Source organism: Periplaneta americana, chromosome 15 (assembly GCF_040183065.1).
Source record: "Periplaneta americana isolate PAMFEO1 chromosome 15, P.americana_PAMFEO1_priV1, whole genome shotgun sequence".
Lineage (NCBI taxonomy): Eukaryota > Metazoa > Arthropoda > Insecta > Blattodea > Blattidae > Periplaneta > Periplaneta americana.
Window position 1 is genome coordinate 71,201,904 of NC_091131.1, and position 20,067 is coordinate 71,221,970.

At 34.5% G+C, this 20,067-nt stretch overlaps 1 protein-coding gene across 2 annotated transcripts in view; it reads left to right on the forward strand.

Moving 5' to 3' along the window:
- Window positions 1-20,067, forward strand: part of LOC138715119 (UDP-glycosyltransferase UGT5-like) — a 167,918-nt gene that overhangs the window by 121,993 nt on the left and 25,858 nt on the right. The window contains exon 1 of one of the 2 annotated variants that reach the window (XM_069847648.1): window positions 19,788-19,960. The exons of the other annotated variant lie outside the window; for it this stretch is intronic. Coding sequence (XP_069703749.1) covers window positions 19,901-19,960 — 60 coding nt within the window. The 5' untranslated portion in view covers window positions 19,788-19,900. Of the gene's footprint in view, window positions 1-19,787; window positions 19,961-20,067 lie in introns of those variants that run through there. 2 annotated transcript variants of the gene reach the window in all.

Below are 20,067 nucleotides of genomic sequence, written 5' to 3' on the forward strand. Positions count from 1 at the left end.
CCAGTAATCGCAATGATGTCCCTGTGGTTATAAACCTACAAGAAAGAGTAATGTTAGAAATTTACCTTAAATTTTGTTCATCTTAACGTAGTAGATTACTTAATATTAGAATATATTAATATTTCAGTCACTAATTCATTAAATATTCATTATTGTATTCTATTTCAGAAGACGTGGCAAAAATAAGTCTTAGAATTTAAAAGATAAATTTGAGAAGGAACTCCAGAAGCTCCCAAAGATACGAAGTGGTTCCGAAGCTCTTGAATCGCTACATCTTTATGGACGTTTTTCGACCTGACGATGTTTATGAAGGACGTCGTCCTTTCTGATAGGACTGTAGGAAATCTTTCCTTCCAGGAGATCCCATCGACTCCAAACAGTCCTGATTTGGGAGAAAGTAAAGACAATTATCAGCGATGATAACGAATATGTCTTCGAATGCCTCAACACCAAAGCCAAGGGCTCGAATATGAATCTAAATTATTTAAATATATATATATATATATATATATATATATATATATATCACTTATATAAAAATATATTTATGTTAAATCTATTTATCAATAATTGGTTATTTAAAATACGACCTTATATATACAATAATATAAAAAATAATTGATGCTGAAACTAGAGTAGTTCGATATCCTGTTAATAAAGCAACGTCAAGAGAGTATATTTTCAGTGGTACGGAGCACAATTTTTAATGTCTCTTTTGCCGCATATGAAAAGTAATAATTATAAGTGCAGTGGAAAAATTAAAATTTGCACAGCAAACTATTGTAAGAAGTTTTAAATACAATAAATCAAAATGAAAAAATGAAAAATATTGAAAACTGCTCATTTCTAATGTTAAATTTTCGTAAGTATAAACATGTGTTTTTTTTGCCATGTAAGATGCAGCCCATGCAATTATTCGTAATGAATGAGACTTAATTCCATCAACACAAAAATTTAAGGATTCGTAGGACTATTTTTATTTAATTTAATTTATATGCAGTATAGCCTACCCGCATCATTGTTCGAAGAATGCATGATCCTGTGTCTTTAACTTAAAATAATTGCATCTTAATATAATGATTACCCATTGTGCAATAGTGATAATTCTCCGAAATTTGATGGCTTGCTTCTGTAGTCGCTCCTTATTTTTATTTAGAAAATAGTCGAAAGTTGTAATAGGCATGCGAGTATACTCAAAATATCTATCTGGATACGTCCCTAATTCTCCATACAAACGATGAAATTCTCAGAGTTTCACATCTCTTATTAAATGGATGAACATAAAATTCTTTTCTATTCCTATTTTAAGCTGTTCCTTCTAGATAAGAATTGCCTAAAAGCAAACACCGTCATGATCTCATCTCCATGCCGCGCCGCGCCGCGCCGCTCACCAACTCTGCGCTATATGGCCACACCAACGCTCTTTCCTCCCCACTCCTCAATTTTTCGACAGCGGTACCGCCTACCGACTACCGCCGTTCGACGCTTCCACTGTGGCCGCAGCCTTAGCGTACAAAACCCTTGTTCGCCCAATTATGGAATATGGAGCAGTAGGTTGGGATCCGTACAGACAAAACCAATCGATTCAGTAGAAAAGGTCCAACGCAAGGCAGCAAAATATGTCAAAATGGGGAAGGGACATGGTGAGGAGATAGTAAAAGACTTAGGGTGGGAACTTCTCAAATCAAGGCGACGAAAAACCAGACTCACCGCATTGTTTAAGGCACAAATGGGACACAAAGCCTGGACCGATATCAATGCTAGATTAGCAACACCATCATACTTAGGAAGGGCTGATCATATTAGGAAGTTTAAATGTAGAAAACAAAGAACGGACGTGGCAAAATTTTCTTTTGTTAACCGCACAATAGTAGACTGGAATAGCTTACCTGCGGCAATCTTTCAGGGTGGTCCTCTTAAAATCAATACATTTAAGGAAAGGTTGAGAAGATTAGACTGAAAATGTAATTGGAGGTGCAGTGTAATTATTTAAGTTGTGTCATGTACTTAATTGAATTGATATATAATTAATTAAGTTGATATGTAATTATTAAGTAGATATGTAAAATAATTAAGTTGATATATAATTAATTAAGATGATATGTAATTTAGTTGATATGTAAATAAATTAAGGTGATATGTAATTAATTAAGATGATATGTAATTAAGTTGATATGTAATTAATTAAGGTGATATGTAATTATTTAAATTGGTAATAGTTGAATGAAACAGAAGTACTTATAAGTTAGATTTACTTTTGCTTATCGTAGGCATTATTATAGAATAGTTTTTAATTATAATCCTAGGTTTATTGCATCTACTATTTATAGATTTACGTTTATTTTATTTTATTTCATTTAGGTTTATTTTATTTTATTTCATGTAATTGTATATTATATATCACTGCCACCGGGTGTATACCCAATTGTAGTGTTAATAAATACATACATACATACATGCACACACATACATACATACATATATATATATATATATATATATTTTTTTTTTTCAGATTTTCTCCAGTTACGTCTTGTGACGCAGAAAGAACATTTTCAGAGTGCAAATATTTTTTTTCAGAACATACAAAAGTATCTCTTTCGATAAACTGAAAATGCACATTTTTATTAATTGTAATAAGGCTAGATACATATAATCACTCGTATATGTATTTTGTTTGTTATTGTTGTAATATTTCATTCCTTCAGTGTTCTACCTAAGGGCAGGTCTTCACTGAAAATCCAGCTTTCTCCAATGTTTCCTATTTTGTGCCTTCCTCTTTGTCTCTTCATATGATCCATATAGACCTATCTTAATGTCTATCATCTGATATCTTTTTCTGCCTCGAACTCTTATGCCGTTCACCATTCCTTCCAGTGCATCCTTCAGTAGGCAGTTTCTTCTCAGCCAGTGAAAAATCGATTCCTTTTCCTCTTCCTGATCAGTTTCTGCATCATTCTTTCTTCACCCACTCTTTCCAACAGAGCTTCGTTTCTTATTCTGTTTGTCCACTTGACACGTTCCTTCTTCTCCATGTCCACATTTCAAATATTTCTATTTGCTTCTTTTGTCTATGGGTAAATGATTTTATATCTAAAATTACGAAGATTCTAATAAATTGCCAAATGTCTTTTTTTTTACAATATTATTTGTCTACTTTGTTTCTTATTCTAAAATACAAAGACGAGTTTGGTTATTACCCGACTGTTCATGTATGTTTGCTGGTTTGCTGACGGTGAGAGCTGCGTTACTACTATTCATTCGGTGGATATATAGGCCTAGTCCAAGCTCACACAACTTAACAGTTTCGGTACGAAATTCTTACCTCTGGTTATAAGTTGCCCCAACTACTCCACTTACACTTCTAAATGGAAACTAGAACATTCCACGCGTGGCCGGAGCGTGTATACGTATATAATAATAATAATAATAATAATAATAATAATAATAATAATAATAATAATAATAATAATGGCTTTATTTAACCTGGCAGAGTTAAGCCGTAAGGCCTTCTCTTCAATCAGGATTAAAACTTGCTTACATAGTTGAACATACAACTGGATCGGAATTAAGTAATTACATACTGATACAATTTAAGTACATAATGAGATCAAAAGAGGTAGTTACATAAAATTTACATCATAAAATAAAAATAAACATAGTGGAATACATATTAATGTTATTAGAATCAAATACGAATCACAAAAAAACAGAAGCCGATAATTCAATAAAAAATGTACACAGTAAACATAAAAATAAACACATTAGTATACATATTAGTATTAGATTATAAGTAAGTAAGTAGAATTCACATAATTAAACCAGAAACCGACAATTGAATAAAATACACACAATAAAAATAGATTAATAATAAAAAACAACGCTGTGGTGTACATACTGGTGTTAAGTGATAAATAAACACGATTTACATGATTACACAATAAAAATAAGAAACAAAAAAATAAAAATAAATACAGTGGAACATATTGCATTAAATATTTGCAACGCGTTAGATCTGGCAACTCATCATAAGATATTTTTCTAATTTACATTTAAAAGAAATTAAAGTTCGGCAGCCCTTGACTTCAGGCGGCAGAGAATTCCAGTGACGAGAAGTAGCAACAGTGAAAAGATGAAGAATGAAGAGATGATGTGTGGAGTGGTATTTCTAGCGTGTTATCATATTGTGACCGAGTACTTAAGTTATAATACTGAGAAAGACTGTGGAATCGGACAGATAAGTAAGAGGGAGTAGAGGTGTGCAAAATTCGGTGTAAGAGAGAAAGGGAATGCAACTTTCTCCTCACATTTAACCTGAGCCACAATAATTTCCCGAAAGAAGGCGAAATGTTATCGTAGTAGCGGACATGATAAATGAAACGAACACACGCATTATGAACACGTTGCAGTTTCTGGGATAAATCCACCTTGAGATCACTGAATAAAGCGTCACAATAATCGGAATAAGGCATAATAAGAGTCTGTACAAGCGTCTGCTTTAATTTAGCTGGATAAATATACGTATACGTCAGGGGCGGCTTTTGGGGCAGTGCCAGTGTGCCATGGCACCACCAATGAAAGAAACAAAAAATAATACCCTAAAAAATAGTTGTAATAATTTATTTCTACGTATTTTATTCCAATTTCATTTGAACGAGCGCGCGCACAGATCGGGACGCACTCTTGCAGTGTTTTTTCGAACGTTGGAGCCAGTTCTCTGTGGCACCGGGTAAGCCCATATAACACTGTACAAAAGGCTACTGGTTTAGTTCATATGCGGTTCTTATGGCGGAGACTGAGCCGAGTTCAATTTGACTCAGTAGTTAAAATTCCGCCCGCTAGAGCGCAGTAATCCAGAAATTCCGCTAGATGGCAGGGTTTGTTGGAAAAGTTTGGCAGGAAACCGTTGTCTCAAGAGCAGACTTACACGAAAAGTTCGGCGCCAAATCTTAATGCAATGTTACCAATTCAAAACTAATGCACACAACTTGGATTTGAAAGTACAAATTACTATTCATTTAACTGTATCGAATGCAGAGAAAGTCAGTCATGGTTATTTTTAGAAAGACAACTACGTATTTCCTCATATTATGTAACACTATTAGTTAATTTAGTGTGATATTTGTTTTATTTCGCGGCAACTAAATATCGTTACACTGTTGCTAGTATTGATGATTTTGTTAACGATATATGAGATTTATGCAGGACATGAACATGTGTTATTCAAGCTGCTGCCTTGGATTCATAGGTCTGTTTAAGTGAAGTGTAAACGTTTTCATTTATTGTCTGTATCACCGTTCATTTCGTGTGTTTTTGCCAGCAACTTTACGAGTTCTAAAAGTTATTTATATTTTCCATTTCTTTCCTTAATTCTAGAAGATGAAATATGTGATACTTTCGAGGAGACAATCAAAATTTTGAAATTGTTAATTACAATGCCCATCTCCACTTCTGAAGCTGAGCGATGCTTTTCTATGCTGAAAAGAATAACCACATTATTTCTTAGAAACACTATGAAGGAAGAAAGATTGAGTGCTTTAGGAATGTTATCGTGCGAAAAATCTTTCGTATGCAAGATTGAAGGTTTCAATGCAAAAGTGATAGACTTGTTTGCCAACAAAAAGGAACGACGAATGGATTTCCAGTACCGTTCTTTTTAATCCAGATGCAGATGTCTCTCTCTCGGCGTTGGATTGGCACTTTGGTGAGTACATTGCTTGAAATTTAAAGATGTTAGTGATTAGTTAAATTCCTCTCTTAACATTCAAATGATAAATTTTATATAAGCATATTTTTAAGTTAGAAAAGCGTTTATTGCTGTTTTTGGTTTCATATAGGCCTACTAGTTGCATTATTAACTGCACACCTGGTAAAATAGCTCGCTTAATTAATTTGTTTTATTTAACATAATGTAAACATGAGCTGTGATTATCACCTTTCACTTGGTGATTTGCGTGCAACCTTCTTACATTTTTGGCACCACCACCAGAATGTCTCACCGGCCGCCACTGGTATACGTAATACAAAGTAACACATGGCAGCTGTGTTTAAATTTCCCAGTAAACTATTACAGTAGAAGTGATAAGAAGTGCACTAGGAGGAGGCCGAATATTTGAGAGACCGGATTACTGAAAGCCGGATTAGCGAGTGTCTAGTATACTACACAACAAAAAACCGTTATCGACGACAAGTAACACGTAAAAAGTGTAGGCTAATTAGAAAAAAAAAATTTATGTCTCACCTTAATATATGTTTATTAATACTGAGGTCGATGCCACTCTTTCTTGTGTCTGTTGTGTCAGCCATTTTACTATTCTCTGAAAAAATTATGACGACATAAAACTGAAAAAAATTAATAGGTTATAATTGTTGTCACATACGCAGATGGCGCGTCTACACGCGCAAATATACACACATACATACCCCCTCTGTTCCAAAATACGGTATAGAAAGATTTCATTAATTGTTCCAAAATATGGAATAGAACGGTTTTATTAATTCTGTTCCAAAATATGGCATAGATTTGTTGAAGTTCTCAGTAATATAATATTACTTCAATATATCTTCTAGGTACTTATTTGTTTGATAAATTAACATAATAAAAACATAAAAATGAGGTACATTTAATTCTGTGTGATGTCAAATTAATTAAAGGAAAAACAAACATTGTTTTGAGAGAGACAAATTAACATAAAAACTGCAATAAATTACAACCCGTTTTTATAAGACTGTTGTGCCTTAGATGTTCTATTCAAAATTGACTGGGTTGGTGTTACATTTCCTGCAACAGGAACACCACAGCAGGTGCCTATTTGATTTCTGTTCATAATGAACTATTTAAATATAATTTGATGCACTACGGATGATTAGAATCATTCGCAACTGATAGTCCTTTCACTACTGAACAGAATACCACACCGCGAAACATTTCGTGCACGCATGCGCAATAATCAAACTTGTTTTGTTTGTTACTATACCACATTTTAGAACGGAGGGAGTACTTACTTTCTCATTACATGTAAACTAATTTGAAACGATTGGAATTTTACTTATCTTACCAAAAAACTTCGACTCTTTAGGAGACAATGAAGTGAAGCATTTACTAGCTTGAAAAGCCACCGGCGTGGCTCAGTCGGTTAAGGCACTTGCCTGCCGGTCTGAAGTTGCGTTCGGGCGCGGGTTCGATCCCCGCTTGGGCTGATTACCTGGTTGGGTTTTTTCCGAGGTTTTCCCCAACCGTAATGTGAATGCAAGGTAATCTATGGCGAATCCTCGGCCTCATCTCGCCAAATATCATCTCGCTATCACCAATCTCATCGACGCTAAATAACCTAATAGTTGATACAGCGTCGTTAAATAACCAACTAAAAACAAAAGCTTGAAAATTTGTAGAGTTATAACTCTATATAAATATTTCATGGCGATATTAACCAACATAATAGTTATTTACGATATGAATACCATAACGTTTAGTATTCCAATAAAAGATTGGAAAGTTGTCAAACGAGGCCGCAGGCCGAATTTGATAACCAGTCGATTATTGTAATATGAAGTTAAGGATAAGTACAGTTGTATAACTTTTTATCCACTTTGATAAAAGAAATATTTTTAATAAAAGTAATTGTATTATTTTTATTTGTTTTGAACATGTCTTTTGTGGAGAGGCGATTATATTATTATTAGTTTCTTCCTGCGAGATGCGATTCGTTTGTGTTTGTTTTATTAGTTTTGAACACGATAGGCTTTTGTTTATAACAGAAGAACAGCAGTACTAGGAGAAATAAACATTGTTAAAATGAGTTGAGACGAGGATTCAGATATTGAAGATATTATTCAGTCTTCTGTAGCACCGTCAACTGCAGGAATTAGTAACAATGTATTTAATATAACAAATGGTGAACACATTGCTGTTTATGTTTATAATGAACGAAATCAATTTCATTTAATTTAATTTGTGTGGTTGATATTACGCAACCAGTTAGGTAATAGCAGTATCATTATCTAACTAATTGCGTAATATAAGTATCATTACCTAACTAGTTGCGTAATGAATACCTTTACAACATTTTTATTAGGTGGTGATGTAAAGTCCACATTACATAATTAAAGTGGATAAACATTGATGACTGCAATCCTTGAATTTATTTTATTTGCGAGGGACTCGAGATGAAAAGTAAAATATTTCAATTTGTCTTTGTAACGTTATTAATTATTACCTCTTCAACTGGAGATTTTTCAGCCGTCTTCACTAACGTGGTTTTTAAACTCCTCGACTTCGAAGCAGACAAGTTCAGAACACTGAGAGAACGTTAAAGTTACAATACAGTATATATACGTAGTCCCATAACCTAATACTAATATAACTTTCTTGTTGCACCAGTGAAGGTCGTAATGAATTTTTGAAAAGTAACTTACTTTTTTTTTGAGATCTCTGTTGATAATACCCAAGACTCAGATGCCTTTCTGTGGAGTAATCAGCAATGTTACGTAAGTTTTATTAGTAATGGTTATTGCGGTTAAATTTTAAGCGGTCGAAATTGCGGCAGACAAACTATTACATTGTTAGGTATAATTTCCATATTATAAAAACTAAAATAGAATGTCTTCTATTTGGGAAATAATTAATGAATTCGCGTGTCCTACGCTGTATCTATATCGCAAGACTTCTGACAACAGAATGTAAATATATTTTATAAACTATTTGTAGACCTATCTACGAATGGTATTCAGAAACAACTTCAAGGCCGTATAGTTCTTGAGAATCCGTGCCTACCACCATCGATGATGTTCTACTGGTTCACCCTGCATCGCAGTTTCCATTGCGAGAGACTCGAACGAAGTACTTTATTAAAAAAAATGGACTGAGTTTTGATGGGATTCCACGAGTACATAGGCAACAAGCTTCGCATGAATGTCCAAAATTTCTCTTCTTTTTATATTTTCTATTGTTTCTTTGTATACTTTGTTTGCAATGGCAGCCCCTATTGGTGGAAGTAAAATAAAAATAATAAATAAATAAATAAATAAATAAATAAATAAATAAAGTCTATGCCTATTTTTTGAGGTATTGTAAATGTATTGTAAGTTCAGGATCTCCATTGTCAGCTGATAAGAGCAGCAGCATATCTTCAATTGAAGATTGCACACAGTAGAATACATATTATGAATACGTAAAGATAACTGGACACTTAACGGCAAAAAGAATGGGCCGACTCTTGGTCGATAGAAATGCTGAGTTCTATCGCGCGGTTCACTCATGTAAACGCACTGCACTTCAAGACATTGCTGTAGTGACTCTTCATTGAAAGTCATCCATCTACAATATACTTAACCTCACGAGCTATGTTTGGCCCAGTGGTAAGATATATGACATCCGTACCAGAGATTGTGATTTCGTCTCCCGGTACGCTAAAATTATTTTTTTTATTTTAGTTTTTAATTAATTTATTAGTTTAAATGTGAAATGGCATTTATTCATATACTTTGTTATGCCTGCTTTGTAAAAATATTATTTACAATCACCTGTGGTCTATTAATAGGCGAGACCTGGCCTATATAAACAAAAAGAACCGAACCCATATCAAATATAAATAAATCATTAAATAAACAAAAACAAACAATTTGTTAATATATTAACAAAAAAAGCCCTGTGGTGGGAACTAGTACCTCGTCCACAAACCACCTGCGTCAACAACTGCCCTCATTCTGCGCGGCATGGAGTCCACAAGATTATGGAACAGGTCTAAATTCATGGCCACCTCCTCCCACGCATCTAGAACTCTGTCCCACAATTCGTCAGCTGTCCGAACGGGTGGTTGTTCTGCCCAATTAGAGCGTAGGATCCGATCGACTGTAGCCCACAAATTTTCAATCGGATTCATATCTGGTGATTTTGGAGGCCAGTCAACAGGTCGACATCAGGCCTCCTCGTAAACCATCCTTGAATCCGGTTGGCGGTGTGTACCGGGTAATTATCCTGCTGGAAGAAAAGTGTTCCTTCTGGATATCGTTCTCGGGCGGAAGGGATCATTACATTTGCCAAAATGTGTTCGTAGACTTCTGCCGTAAACCGCCCATGGATGTGTTCCAGAAGTCCTGCCCCGTCGTATGACATCCACCCCCAACACGCGACGCTCACACAGAAATCACATTCCTTGACCATGCATTGCATCTAGCACAGCATAGTGAAGTGGCTAGAGAAAAGTAAAAAACTGTTTTTATATTTTATTTATAATTTTAAAAAATGTGGAATAATAGAAGGTCTGTGCTTTTCCGTTTTCTATAAAAATTTCCTTCTCCCTCTAGGAATATGGATTTCCCGTTTTCGGGAAATTTCCCTCTACGATACCTGACAACACTGGCCAGTAGTAGAACTAAATCTGGAAATAGCGTAGGGCCTGTGGGAAATTATATAGAAGAGTAAACAGAAGAAAATTGAAGGAATAAGGAAAATGTATGTATAGGCATATTGTGTGAATATGTATGTATGTATGTATGTATGTATGTATGTATGTATGTATGTATGTATGTATGTATGTATGTATAATATATAATATATTGTTATGAATAAATAGTGCACAGTGTAGGGTATATAGAAATGGTAGTAAAAATGTTGCTAAGGATGGATTTCTTCCTGGAAAGCAGAAATTTAACAGAATCACCATTAACGAATGATATCCAAATTGTACAACAACTTTTATGACAATAAAACGTACATATACATACATACATACATACATACGCTACGTACAAACATAACGCACGAATAAGGTATCCCTTCAGTAGCTCACAAAACAATAGAAATAATGATTTCACTTTGTGAATAATTCTTCAGAGACTGCTATTGAAATTTGCTGTAGGGAAATTTCAGTCTATTTTTTTTCATACGTATTGCATAAATAGGTCATGGTTGGTCCATTGAAAAGTGTCATTACAATAAAATGATACGAAACTTTGTTTTTACTAATGGCGGGTACTTGACTATTCGTCATTCACCCATGTGAAGCCGATATATAGACGACTTACCGACAGAGTTGTTGCCCAGATTGTGTCGTACTCATGGGAGGCTTGTCTTATAAGTGTATATTATTTTATTATTCCCCTTCATCTTTGGCGTCACGGCCCTTTTAGTCTAGCCTTAGCGTCCCTTACACCAACCGACCAGTTTATAGTGCATATATTAGTTAATTTTGGAACATATTTTAGTATATTATTTTGCGTATGTATTCAGGCTATAGTGGTTAAAGTGTTTTCTGAGTAATGCAGCTATTGAATGTTCAACATATTTCAGGTTTTTATTTTGTTTGTATACTTCTGTCATTTGGGTCACTGCTGTAGTTGCTATGGGTACAGATGTAGCTAAAGTTCACCTAGTGGAAGTGATAGAGGAGCTGTAAAAGTCGAAAACGCAGCCATTAGCTTAGCTTCGAACATATTCGGGTCATAAAATTTTAACAGCTCTTACAATACGTGGTGACATGCGAAGTTAAATCAACACATTAGGTCACGTTTCTTGAGAGCAGTGCTTCTTAAAACAGGTGGAGATCGCAACGTCGTACAATTCTCTGAAAATGTTTAAAATAAATTGCCTTAGACTTCCGTTTTGGCCAATTGGTAGCGGGTCTTTTTATATTCTCCATACAGAAATAGAGTTTTAACTTCTCTCCACACTAACATGGGAAAAGGTTCATCTTCCGATGAAAGCAACTGGATTATAGCCTTGGTAGCTTAAGATACTAGAGTTCGATAAAGTCGTATCTGTGGTGGAGAAAGCCAAGATTTCTCGGAATTCTTCCAGTTTCTTTCATAATTTTACCGTCACTCTCCATTTTAACACTAGTTACGTAGGCTATAATTTAAATCGTGTTCACCAAAAAGGTGCGGCGATATGTAGTATTATTATTGGCGTAGAGGTGACATTAGTCTAAAGGGGTATAGTACGCTTTCAGGGACGGATCAGCACTATGATGGAACTCCACCGGAACCTTAAGAGGTGCAGGCTGACTTGACAGAGAGTACTACACAGCTGGGACACGATTTCTTTAAATCGCGATTGTTCGAATTTAAACAAAATATACCTACCACAGGAGCGGTAAGGCACAAAAAGTCCACTAGAGGCTGCATTGTTAATCTTCAGAAACAGAAAATCAAAATAAGATCTGGGAAAACTAAAGATTGCAAAGTCGTACAGTTCTCACGAAATGTTTAAAGTAAATTTTATGCTTTCTCTTCCACTTTGGGTTGGTGTTAGTTAGTCTTGTTATACATAACAAACCTGCGTTGTATTCCCCTTATAGAAGTGGAGTTCTATCTTCGTTTCATGCGATCTTAGTCTTGTTATATATTTGTCTGAAGTCCTAGCTTTCTAGAAACAGATGCAATACAGGGGCCACCCATCACACATTATACGCAAAAAAAAAAGGTCAGCGGAAGCAATCGTTCGAGTAGCGTTTTTAGCATTCGATATTCGATAAGCATTAAATACTACCAAATAAAACAATTAAATAAAAAATAAACAGTTTCTTACTACTGATGTAATTTTAGTCACTTTGTACTATATTTTTGGTCCGGAGAAAATATATTTTACTATTACTATGCAGAAGAAAAAAAATCAACGAAAATAAGAACAAATTTTTTAATTTTTTATCCAACTTTTCTAAAACGGCGTTGGTTAATCATGAAAATAGGATAGAGATTAGCATTTTTTTTTACAATTTTTGTATGTAATTATCATCTTCTTATTCGAAAAAAATCGTTATTTCCATTTTGAAGTAGGCTACAGTCAACAATATAAAACTGACTGTTAATTTAGAAGTTGGCAACATATTTTATGTCGATTATAACAACAATACATATATCGATAGTAGCAATCATACCATTCAACCAATAAGGAGATTGGCCCCTATAATGCATCTATGCCGCCTTCTATATTTGAACGAAAGAGATTTCCTAAGACTGCAAAACACTTAAAATATGTCGAAAGACCGTTCGAGGCCGTAGGCACTAGAAGGAAGACAATGGCAGTGATACTGATCTCATGATAAGGTTATAAATGTTATTTTATGGTATTTTGAATCGTAAACATTATTTAACAGAAGTGCATCCATGCAACGGGCTAGCACCTTTCATTTTACACTTAATAGGCTACACAACAGTTTCATTTAACATCTCACTCACCGCCTTCTTTTTTCGCCATTCATTAAATAGTGACAGCTCCTTATAATATCGATCTCGTGATTTTCCTGGCTTGCTTGTTCTGCTTCTACCAATATTTCGTTGCCCGGAGATTGGAACTTTAGCACACGTCTTGGGATTCTGTGAACAGGGATTGCTCTTGAGGAACTCTAGACATCATCTTGTAAGATCCAAAATTGCTGCCGCATTAATAAATAAGGGCTGGATAGTAGAAGAAGAAATCTCCTGTCTAGCTGAAAATGGGTCAACGAGACGAGTAGTTATTTTAGCGTACAATGCTGACACTAAACAGGGCATCACTGTGGACCCCACGATACGTTTTGAAGTAGAATGTCATCAGTCAGCCGAGGTCCACCTTGAGAAGAAGTTGATCTATGAGCCTACAGTCAACTATTTCAAGCTGAAATATGCCTTAATTCACGTTGAGGTATTCGGCTTGCTCAGAGGTGCTCGAGGGACTATACCAGCTTTTTTCGAAGAATTTCGACAGCAGTTTGCTCTGCCTACATCTCTGAGGGATGACATTGTGATAATTATGTTAAAAAAATCCTGCCAAATCCTAATTAATCACATGGTGCCACATTAATAGCAATTGTAATTTTTCACGCCCTTTTCTTTGTTGCCCTTCTTTAAAATTTAATATCTATGTTTACATATGTATAATAATTTTTTTTGAGGATATACTGAGTCCGTAAGGACTACCCTCAATGGGGGGCAGTTTATTATTATTATTATTATTATTATTATTATTATTATTATTATTATTATTATTATTATTATTATTATTATGCAATTCATTTCTACATTAATCTCAGACAAAACCATATTTTGTAGTAAACACTTTTGTTTTATTTTCCTACCATAGTAACCGATTATGACGGCGTTTCTCAATTGTTGTTTTATCTACAAATTCTCAATAATTTCTGTTCAACAACATGCAATAGTAATATGCGTTACAAGAGTGGTATGTTGAAGTTTTCATGTTCGAGGAAAAGTTTGAAAAAGCGAAACGTAGTTGAGCTTTTTTAATTTCCGAGAATTGAAAAAAAACATACCGCTCGTGTATCGTACATTATTTTGTGCGAAGATCGTTTATTACATACCTGAAACAGGAATTTCTAATTAGTTGCAATGAAATCTCCATCTTGGTTTCTGTTCAATGACGGCAAATTTGCAAAACAAAAATATCTATCTTCAACATTGTTGCTTTAAAATGTTTTCTGTGTTTACTATACGCCAGCAGGCCGTGATATACGTCTGTCTTTTTTTTCCCCCAGTCTATGATGAATCTGGAATCTTGTTGATTTTTTCACGGCTTCCTAAATGTTACTTGCATCACGAATGCAGTAACTTTAGTGGAGTTGTAGAGTTTACTTAATTTTTGCAAATATTTAAAAACAATAATTAACAGTGCAATTTAGGTGAAATTGCAGTGGTAAGTTTCCAATTTATAATTATTACTGTATTGAACGTCTCTAAAAATAATATGTTAAAAGCCTAAAGCAGTAAAATGAATATGTCACTTAAGCGGTAAGAAGAGGGAAATTGTTATGTGTGTTAGGTTGGGAATACTGAATGTGGAATTTTAGACTTACCGCGGATTGGTTTTGTGCGGAAACCAAGCAAATACGCACGATCTCGCACAAAATACAATTACTGTATTGATTTATTTTCACTTAAGATATAAGATTCAAAATACCATAAAATGTTGTACAATACACGACCGTAACCGTTAAAAGTTACGTTACAGCACTTTTTTCCTTGCTATGACAAAAGGAATACAACAAGCTTTTTGCAAAAAAAAAAAAAAAAAAAAAAAAAAAAAAACTTTTGTGTAATTTATCCAGTAACTATTCTAATTTTATAAAATAAACGTGATATAAGGTGTTTTATGTACTAAAATGTTTTAATTCAAAATTTTCTATGAAACTAAACTAAATAAACACTTGAAAGTTATAGACCTCCATTTGGCGCAATAAATAACTCTATTTTGTCTTGAAAATTGTAAATAGAGTACCATGTTTTAAGATTATTGCTAATTGAAGCTTCTGTATGACATTACGTTGTGTTATGTTAATAGAACATGTTTTTTACGAAATTACTGATATTTTGAACAATGAGTATGAAAATTTGTTCATTTTACAAGAAAATTAAAAATGTCATCGAAAACAGCAAGTCCTTCCCATGGCGAATTGTCGGGTTCATCTTGCCAAAATAACATCTCGATATCAGCGTCGTTGAATAGCCGATACAAAAAAGAAATCTAGTCTCAACTTGTCGAGTGAAAATTATGAAATTCGGTGTGTTTACGTCAATTTAACAATAACTTTCTGCTTCAGTGACGATAAATTACCTCTTTATGTTCTCCTTGACACTTTTTCTTAATGTACCGTCATATATCTCGAAATAAGTTTTTATTTCTCCAACAAACGGAGTGGGAGGTATTGGTATTGCATATTTTAGTTCCCGAGGTTCATTCTCAATCAGTGCTCACTGCCACAGCCAGTTCATCACGTCCGGCGTAAGGGAAGGTCAGTTTGAAGTCTATCTACAGTATTATGTACTGTATTTTGTCTCTCTGCCTTACTGGGTGGTAAGATATTCTATATTATTTGAATCAAAATCTTAATTCAGGAGATAGTCATCATTAGACCGCGGGACTTCATGCAATTGCTTGTTTTTATTAGTTTGGCAAATTGAAAAAATGAAAGTGAATCTTTGCCGATTATGGTTTTTATGTTCGAATGAAGCCAACTTTATTTTGCATAGAGCCTATATGCATATTTCAAAGGTTTTTCCTTTTAAATGCATATCTATTTTTATTTCTCATATTTAAATGCATAAATTAACATTCTTTCTTGTTTTCCCTCATTTATTATCTAATTTCATTTTTTTCTCTGTTAAACATGAGAATAATTTCCAAGAAAAATAAAAATTATGCGAGAAATTAAACCAATAATTAGTTAATTAGCCTACTGTTGAGGGCATAAAATTGCTGCGACAATGTATACTTCTCCCTAGTGTATAAATTTGGTTAGCTCTGTGTGCATAGGCCTACTAGTCGTGGAAGTGTAATGTTTCATGAGCCAGGGCGAAAATACACGTCGCCTAAATATCATTCAGACTTTTACTGTGATTTTTTCGAAACAAAAATGAATGTATTTAGAGACACAATGAAGTCACGTATTGTTGACGTCATGAAACTACTGCTGGAATCAGTTTCTGGATCACAAGGTAATGCAGTGCCTGCAAAATGTAAGCGTGTGTTTAGAGAATAATCCTGAAAATAAAGAAATGTTCCAAATTGATGACATTCTCAGTGGAAAATGTGAATCATTGAAATTTGGAACATTTCTGCTTACAAGTATGCATCAGTCATATCATGTGATGCCCAGAGATCGTTCTCGGGGATTGAACTAATTGCGACAGGTAAGAGAAGTTTCACAGTAGAGAACCTGGTTGTTTACTGCCATAATAATTACGTGAAAAGCAAAGAAAGTTAAAAAAAAAGTTGAAAAGTTAGAGATGTAGGCCTATGTAAAATGAGTAATTAATGCATTTATAGAAAAAAATATATATTAGGCCTATAATAAAATGATGATGGCTTGATGATAATTATTTTAAGTCATTTTCATTTATATCATATTATTAAACGAATTAAATCTCTGAAGTGTGTGTTTTACTGCATATTTTTCAATTTGAAGCGAATATTTCAGCAGTTTTTACTGCATACTTCCATGCATATTCTCAGGATTTTTAGCGTATAAAGTTCCTTGGTCTAGTCATAATAGATAACACTTCAACATTTGTAAGATAATTCGATGATATACAAGACGCTCTGCTCTAGTTATCCGTAAATAGTGAACCTAAAATTTCACGACATAGAAACTTTAATCTCAGTAACGATTTACAAAACCATAAAGGCGTACTGTATTCCTACGCAGACGATACAATGTTATTGTTTGGAGGAAAATTCCGTTTGATTTGTAATCGCGAGTTCTGTAATATTAAAGTGATGATAGACACGCACGATACGGAGTGAACCATAGCGAAAAATTTGTTGTAAACTGGGACTAATTTTGGATGTCGCTGCATAAAAGGCCGTAGGAACGTAGATTTCGAGGCTTGTTTCCCCCCCCCCCACTCGTCTTGCTGGCCTTGAGTGTCCAACCGGTTTCATGCGGATGATAATGTCACAGTCTACTATATACAGTCGCGAAGCTTGAGGTGTTTTTTTTGCAAATCTCGTGATAAAGCGCTCCAAGCGGTTAGCAACTAGAAACAATAGATGGTCCATGGTCGACTTTGGACTGTGTCGTATTTCTGTCGAATGCTAGCTCGTTGCGTATTTCACATTGATACTTGTAAAATGTTCGTTATTGGTTGTAATGAAAATGTTAATGGCTAAAATATAATAAAATTGGAATAATAATATGGGACAAGGAGGAGACATTTGTAGTGCTATAAATTGTAGCAACAGTAAGAGAAAGAGGCCAGAGTTATCCTTTGTCCGATTTCCGAAAGAATTGCTGTGCAGAAACAAAACTCTTGATTTTGAAGTTCTTTGTGCCTGTTAGAATACATCATATCCTTAAATTTCACAATGAAATGTTTCAGTCTAACCGAAAGGACATTAGATACCGGTTAAAATTCTGTCACTTAGGCTGCTAAATTTCCAGAGAAATAAAGGTTAGGTCTACTTTTTTTCAGAGGATATATTTTTAATTGTAGCTATTAATTTTGTTATTATTTTTATGTGTTATTTTAGTAAAGACGTAGAAAAATTAAGTTTGTTTTAATGAAATTTATTGATCACGTTTTATTTTCAATTCTGGTGGGATTATTATTGCTTAGGCCTATTTTTTCAAAGGATATGTTTTTAATTACAGCTGTTAATTTTGTTGTTATTTTTTATCTGTTGCTTTACTAGAGACGTAGAAAAAGTCTGTTACAATAAAATTTATTGATCACGTTTTATTTCCAATTCTGGTGTGATTATTATTGCTTAACCTCATCCCACTTTGTTAACTACGCAAGCCTGCACTACAAGTACCGGTACGCGTAAGTTACTCCATTAATTCATATTTCCATTATTATTGTTGTAAAGGGAAATGCAAATTAATATTTATTGGTTTCATAGTTAATTATCGCTATAATCTTGAATGAGTGAAGCTATTATAGTAAATTTCAGTTCGTTTTGCACAAACAAAAATTATATTACTTATTTCTTGCAGGTATCTCCGAGTTTATGGTGGAATTTAATATACTTCATTAAAATAATAAATTAACTTTATGCATTTAATATTTCAATAATGGAAGGAAGGTGTTAATTTTTCCAAAATAACACGACAACGAAATTGTAACATATTTTGTCGTCTGCTAGGAGAGAGATCTGCGATGATGAGGCGATAGTAGCGATCCTAGTGGTGGGCAACTACCCATGTTTGAATTTTTACTACATATTGAGCTTCGCGACTGTATATAGTAGACTGTGATAATGTTATGGGACGCCTTTGTCTACATGGTGGTATACTGTACGTTTCGCTATGTTTATTTGTCCAAAAGTTATGTTATTGGTACTACGCGACCAAGGCAGGGCCCGTCGTGGCAGAATGAGGAACTCCGTGCTCTCTGCGTATGTTGACTACTGGAGTGTCGTCACAACCAATATCTAGCTTTTCAATAATGCCGCGTGTAGAAAGACGTGTGTTTCGTAGCCAAGCGCGAAGCGTTTTATGATGAGGAAAAGGCAATTGGTTTATTCCTACCTCTATCGAAGGTAACAGCGTGCTGCAGCTATTGTGAAGGTAAATAAGGAAACAATTAGTAGGATTAGAAAGGAAGGTAAAGAATGTGAGGACAAGAGTGTAGAAATATCGACACCAAACAAAGTTAGACGACCTCCTGCAAATAAGGTTGAATTAGACGACGTGGACAAATGTATCATAAAAAGAGAAGTCCATAAAATTATAGTCTCTACAAAGAGCTTCCAACATTAGACAAGCTGCATAAATTTTGTTAGAGAGAGAGAGAGAGAGAGAGAGAGAGAGAGAGAGAGATAGATAGATAGGTTTTAAAGGGCACAAGGAAACTTTACGAAAACTCATACTATCCATGGGATTTGCATTCAAAATATGTAAAGATAAGAGGAAATATCTAATAGAACGCTCTGATATAGTACCTAAGCGCGCAGCTTATTTGCGTTATATAAAAAATAACGAGAGAGGCGAACAAAAGCCCGTTATTTACCTGGACGAATAGCTGCGCCACCAAACAAAACGGTTCCCGCCTTGGTCGCGTAGTAACACTTTATTTTGGACATCATTACCCGGAGGTTGGCGGAATACCGTGCAGAATACGAAGAAATAATTCTACGTCAAAATAATCGTATATGCAAGTGCGAATTTAATTTCAAACGAATCTTAAATAATCGATTATCTTCCCTTATATTTCAAATGGCGAAGGCTGCGAACATAATCGCAAGAGTTGGGAGTTGTGCCAAACTTGGTATTCATGGACAAGCTTACGTTAGTTTGTTTGGGATAATATGAGGCAAATGTTTTTTTTTTTTTTTTGTTTGCAGTTAAAAATGGAATATAAATGGATATGTTGTCTGACGACAGTTCTGCTGTGCAGTGACGCAGCGAGAATTCTGGGTATATTCCCAGGACCCTCATTCAGCCACCAACTCGTCTTCCAAACCATCATGAAGGCCTTGGTGTCGCGTGGTCACCATGTGACGGTTATCAGCACGGACCCATTGAAAGTACTTGAAACGAGGCTACTGAGTACCGTACTTATAGGACTGGCATAGCGTCTTTAAAATGATTGAAAACTCATTACAGCTGGTCGTCGGAGATAACTCACATTTTT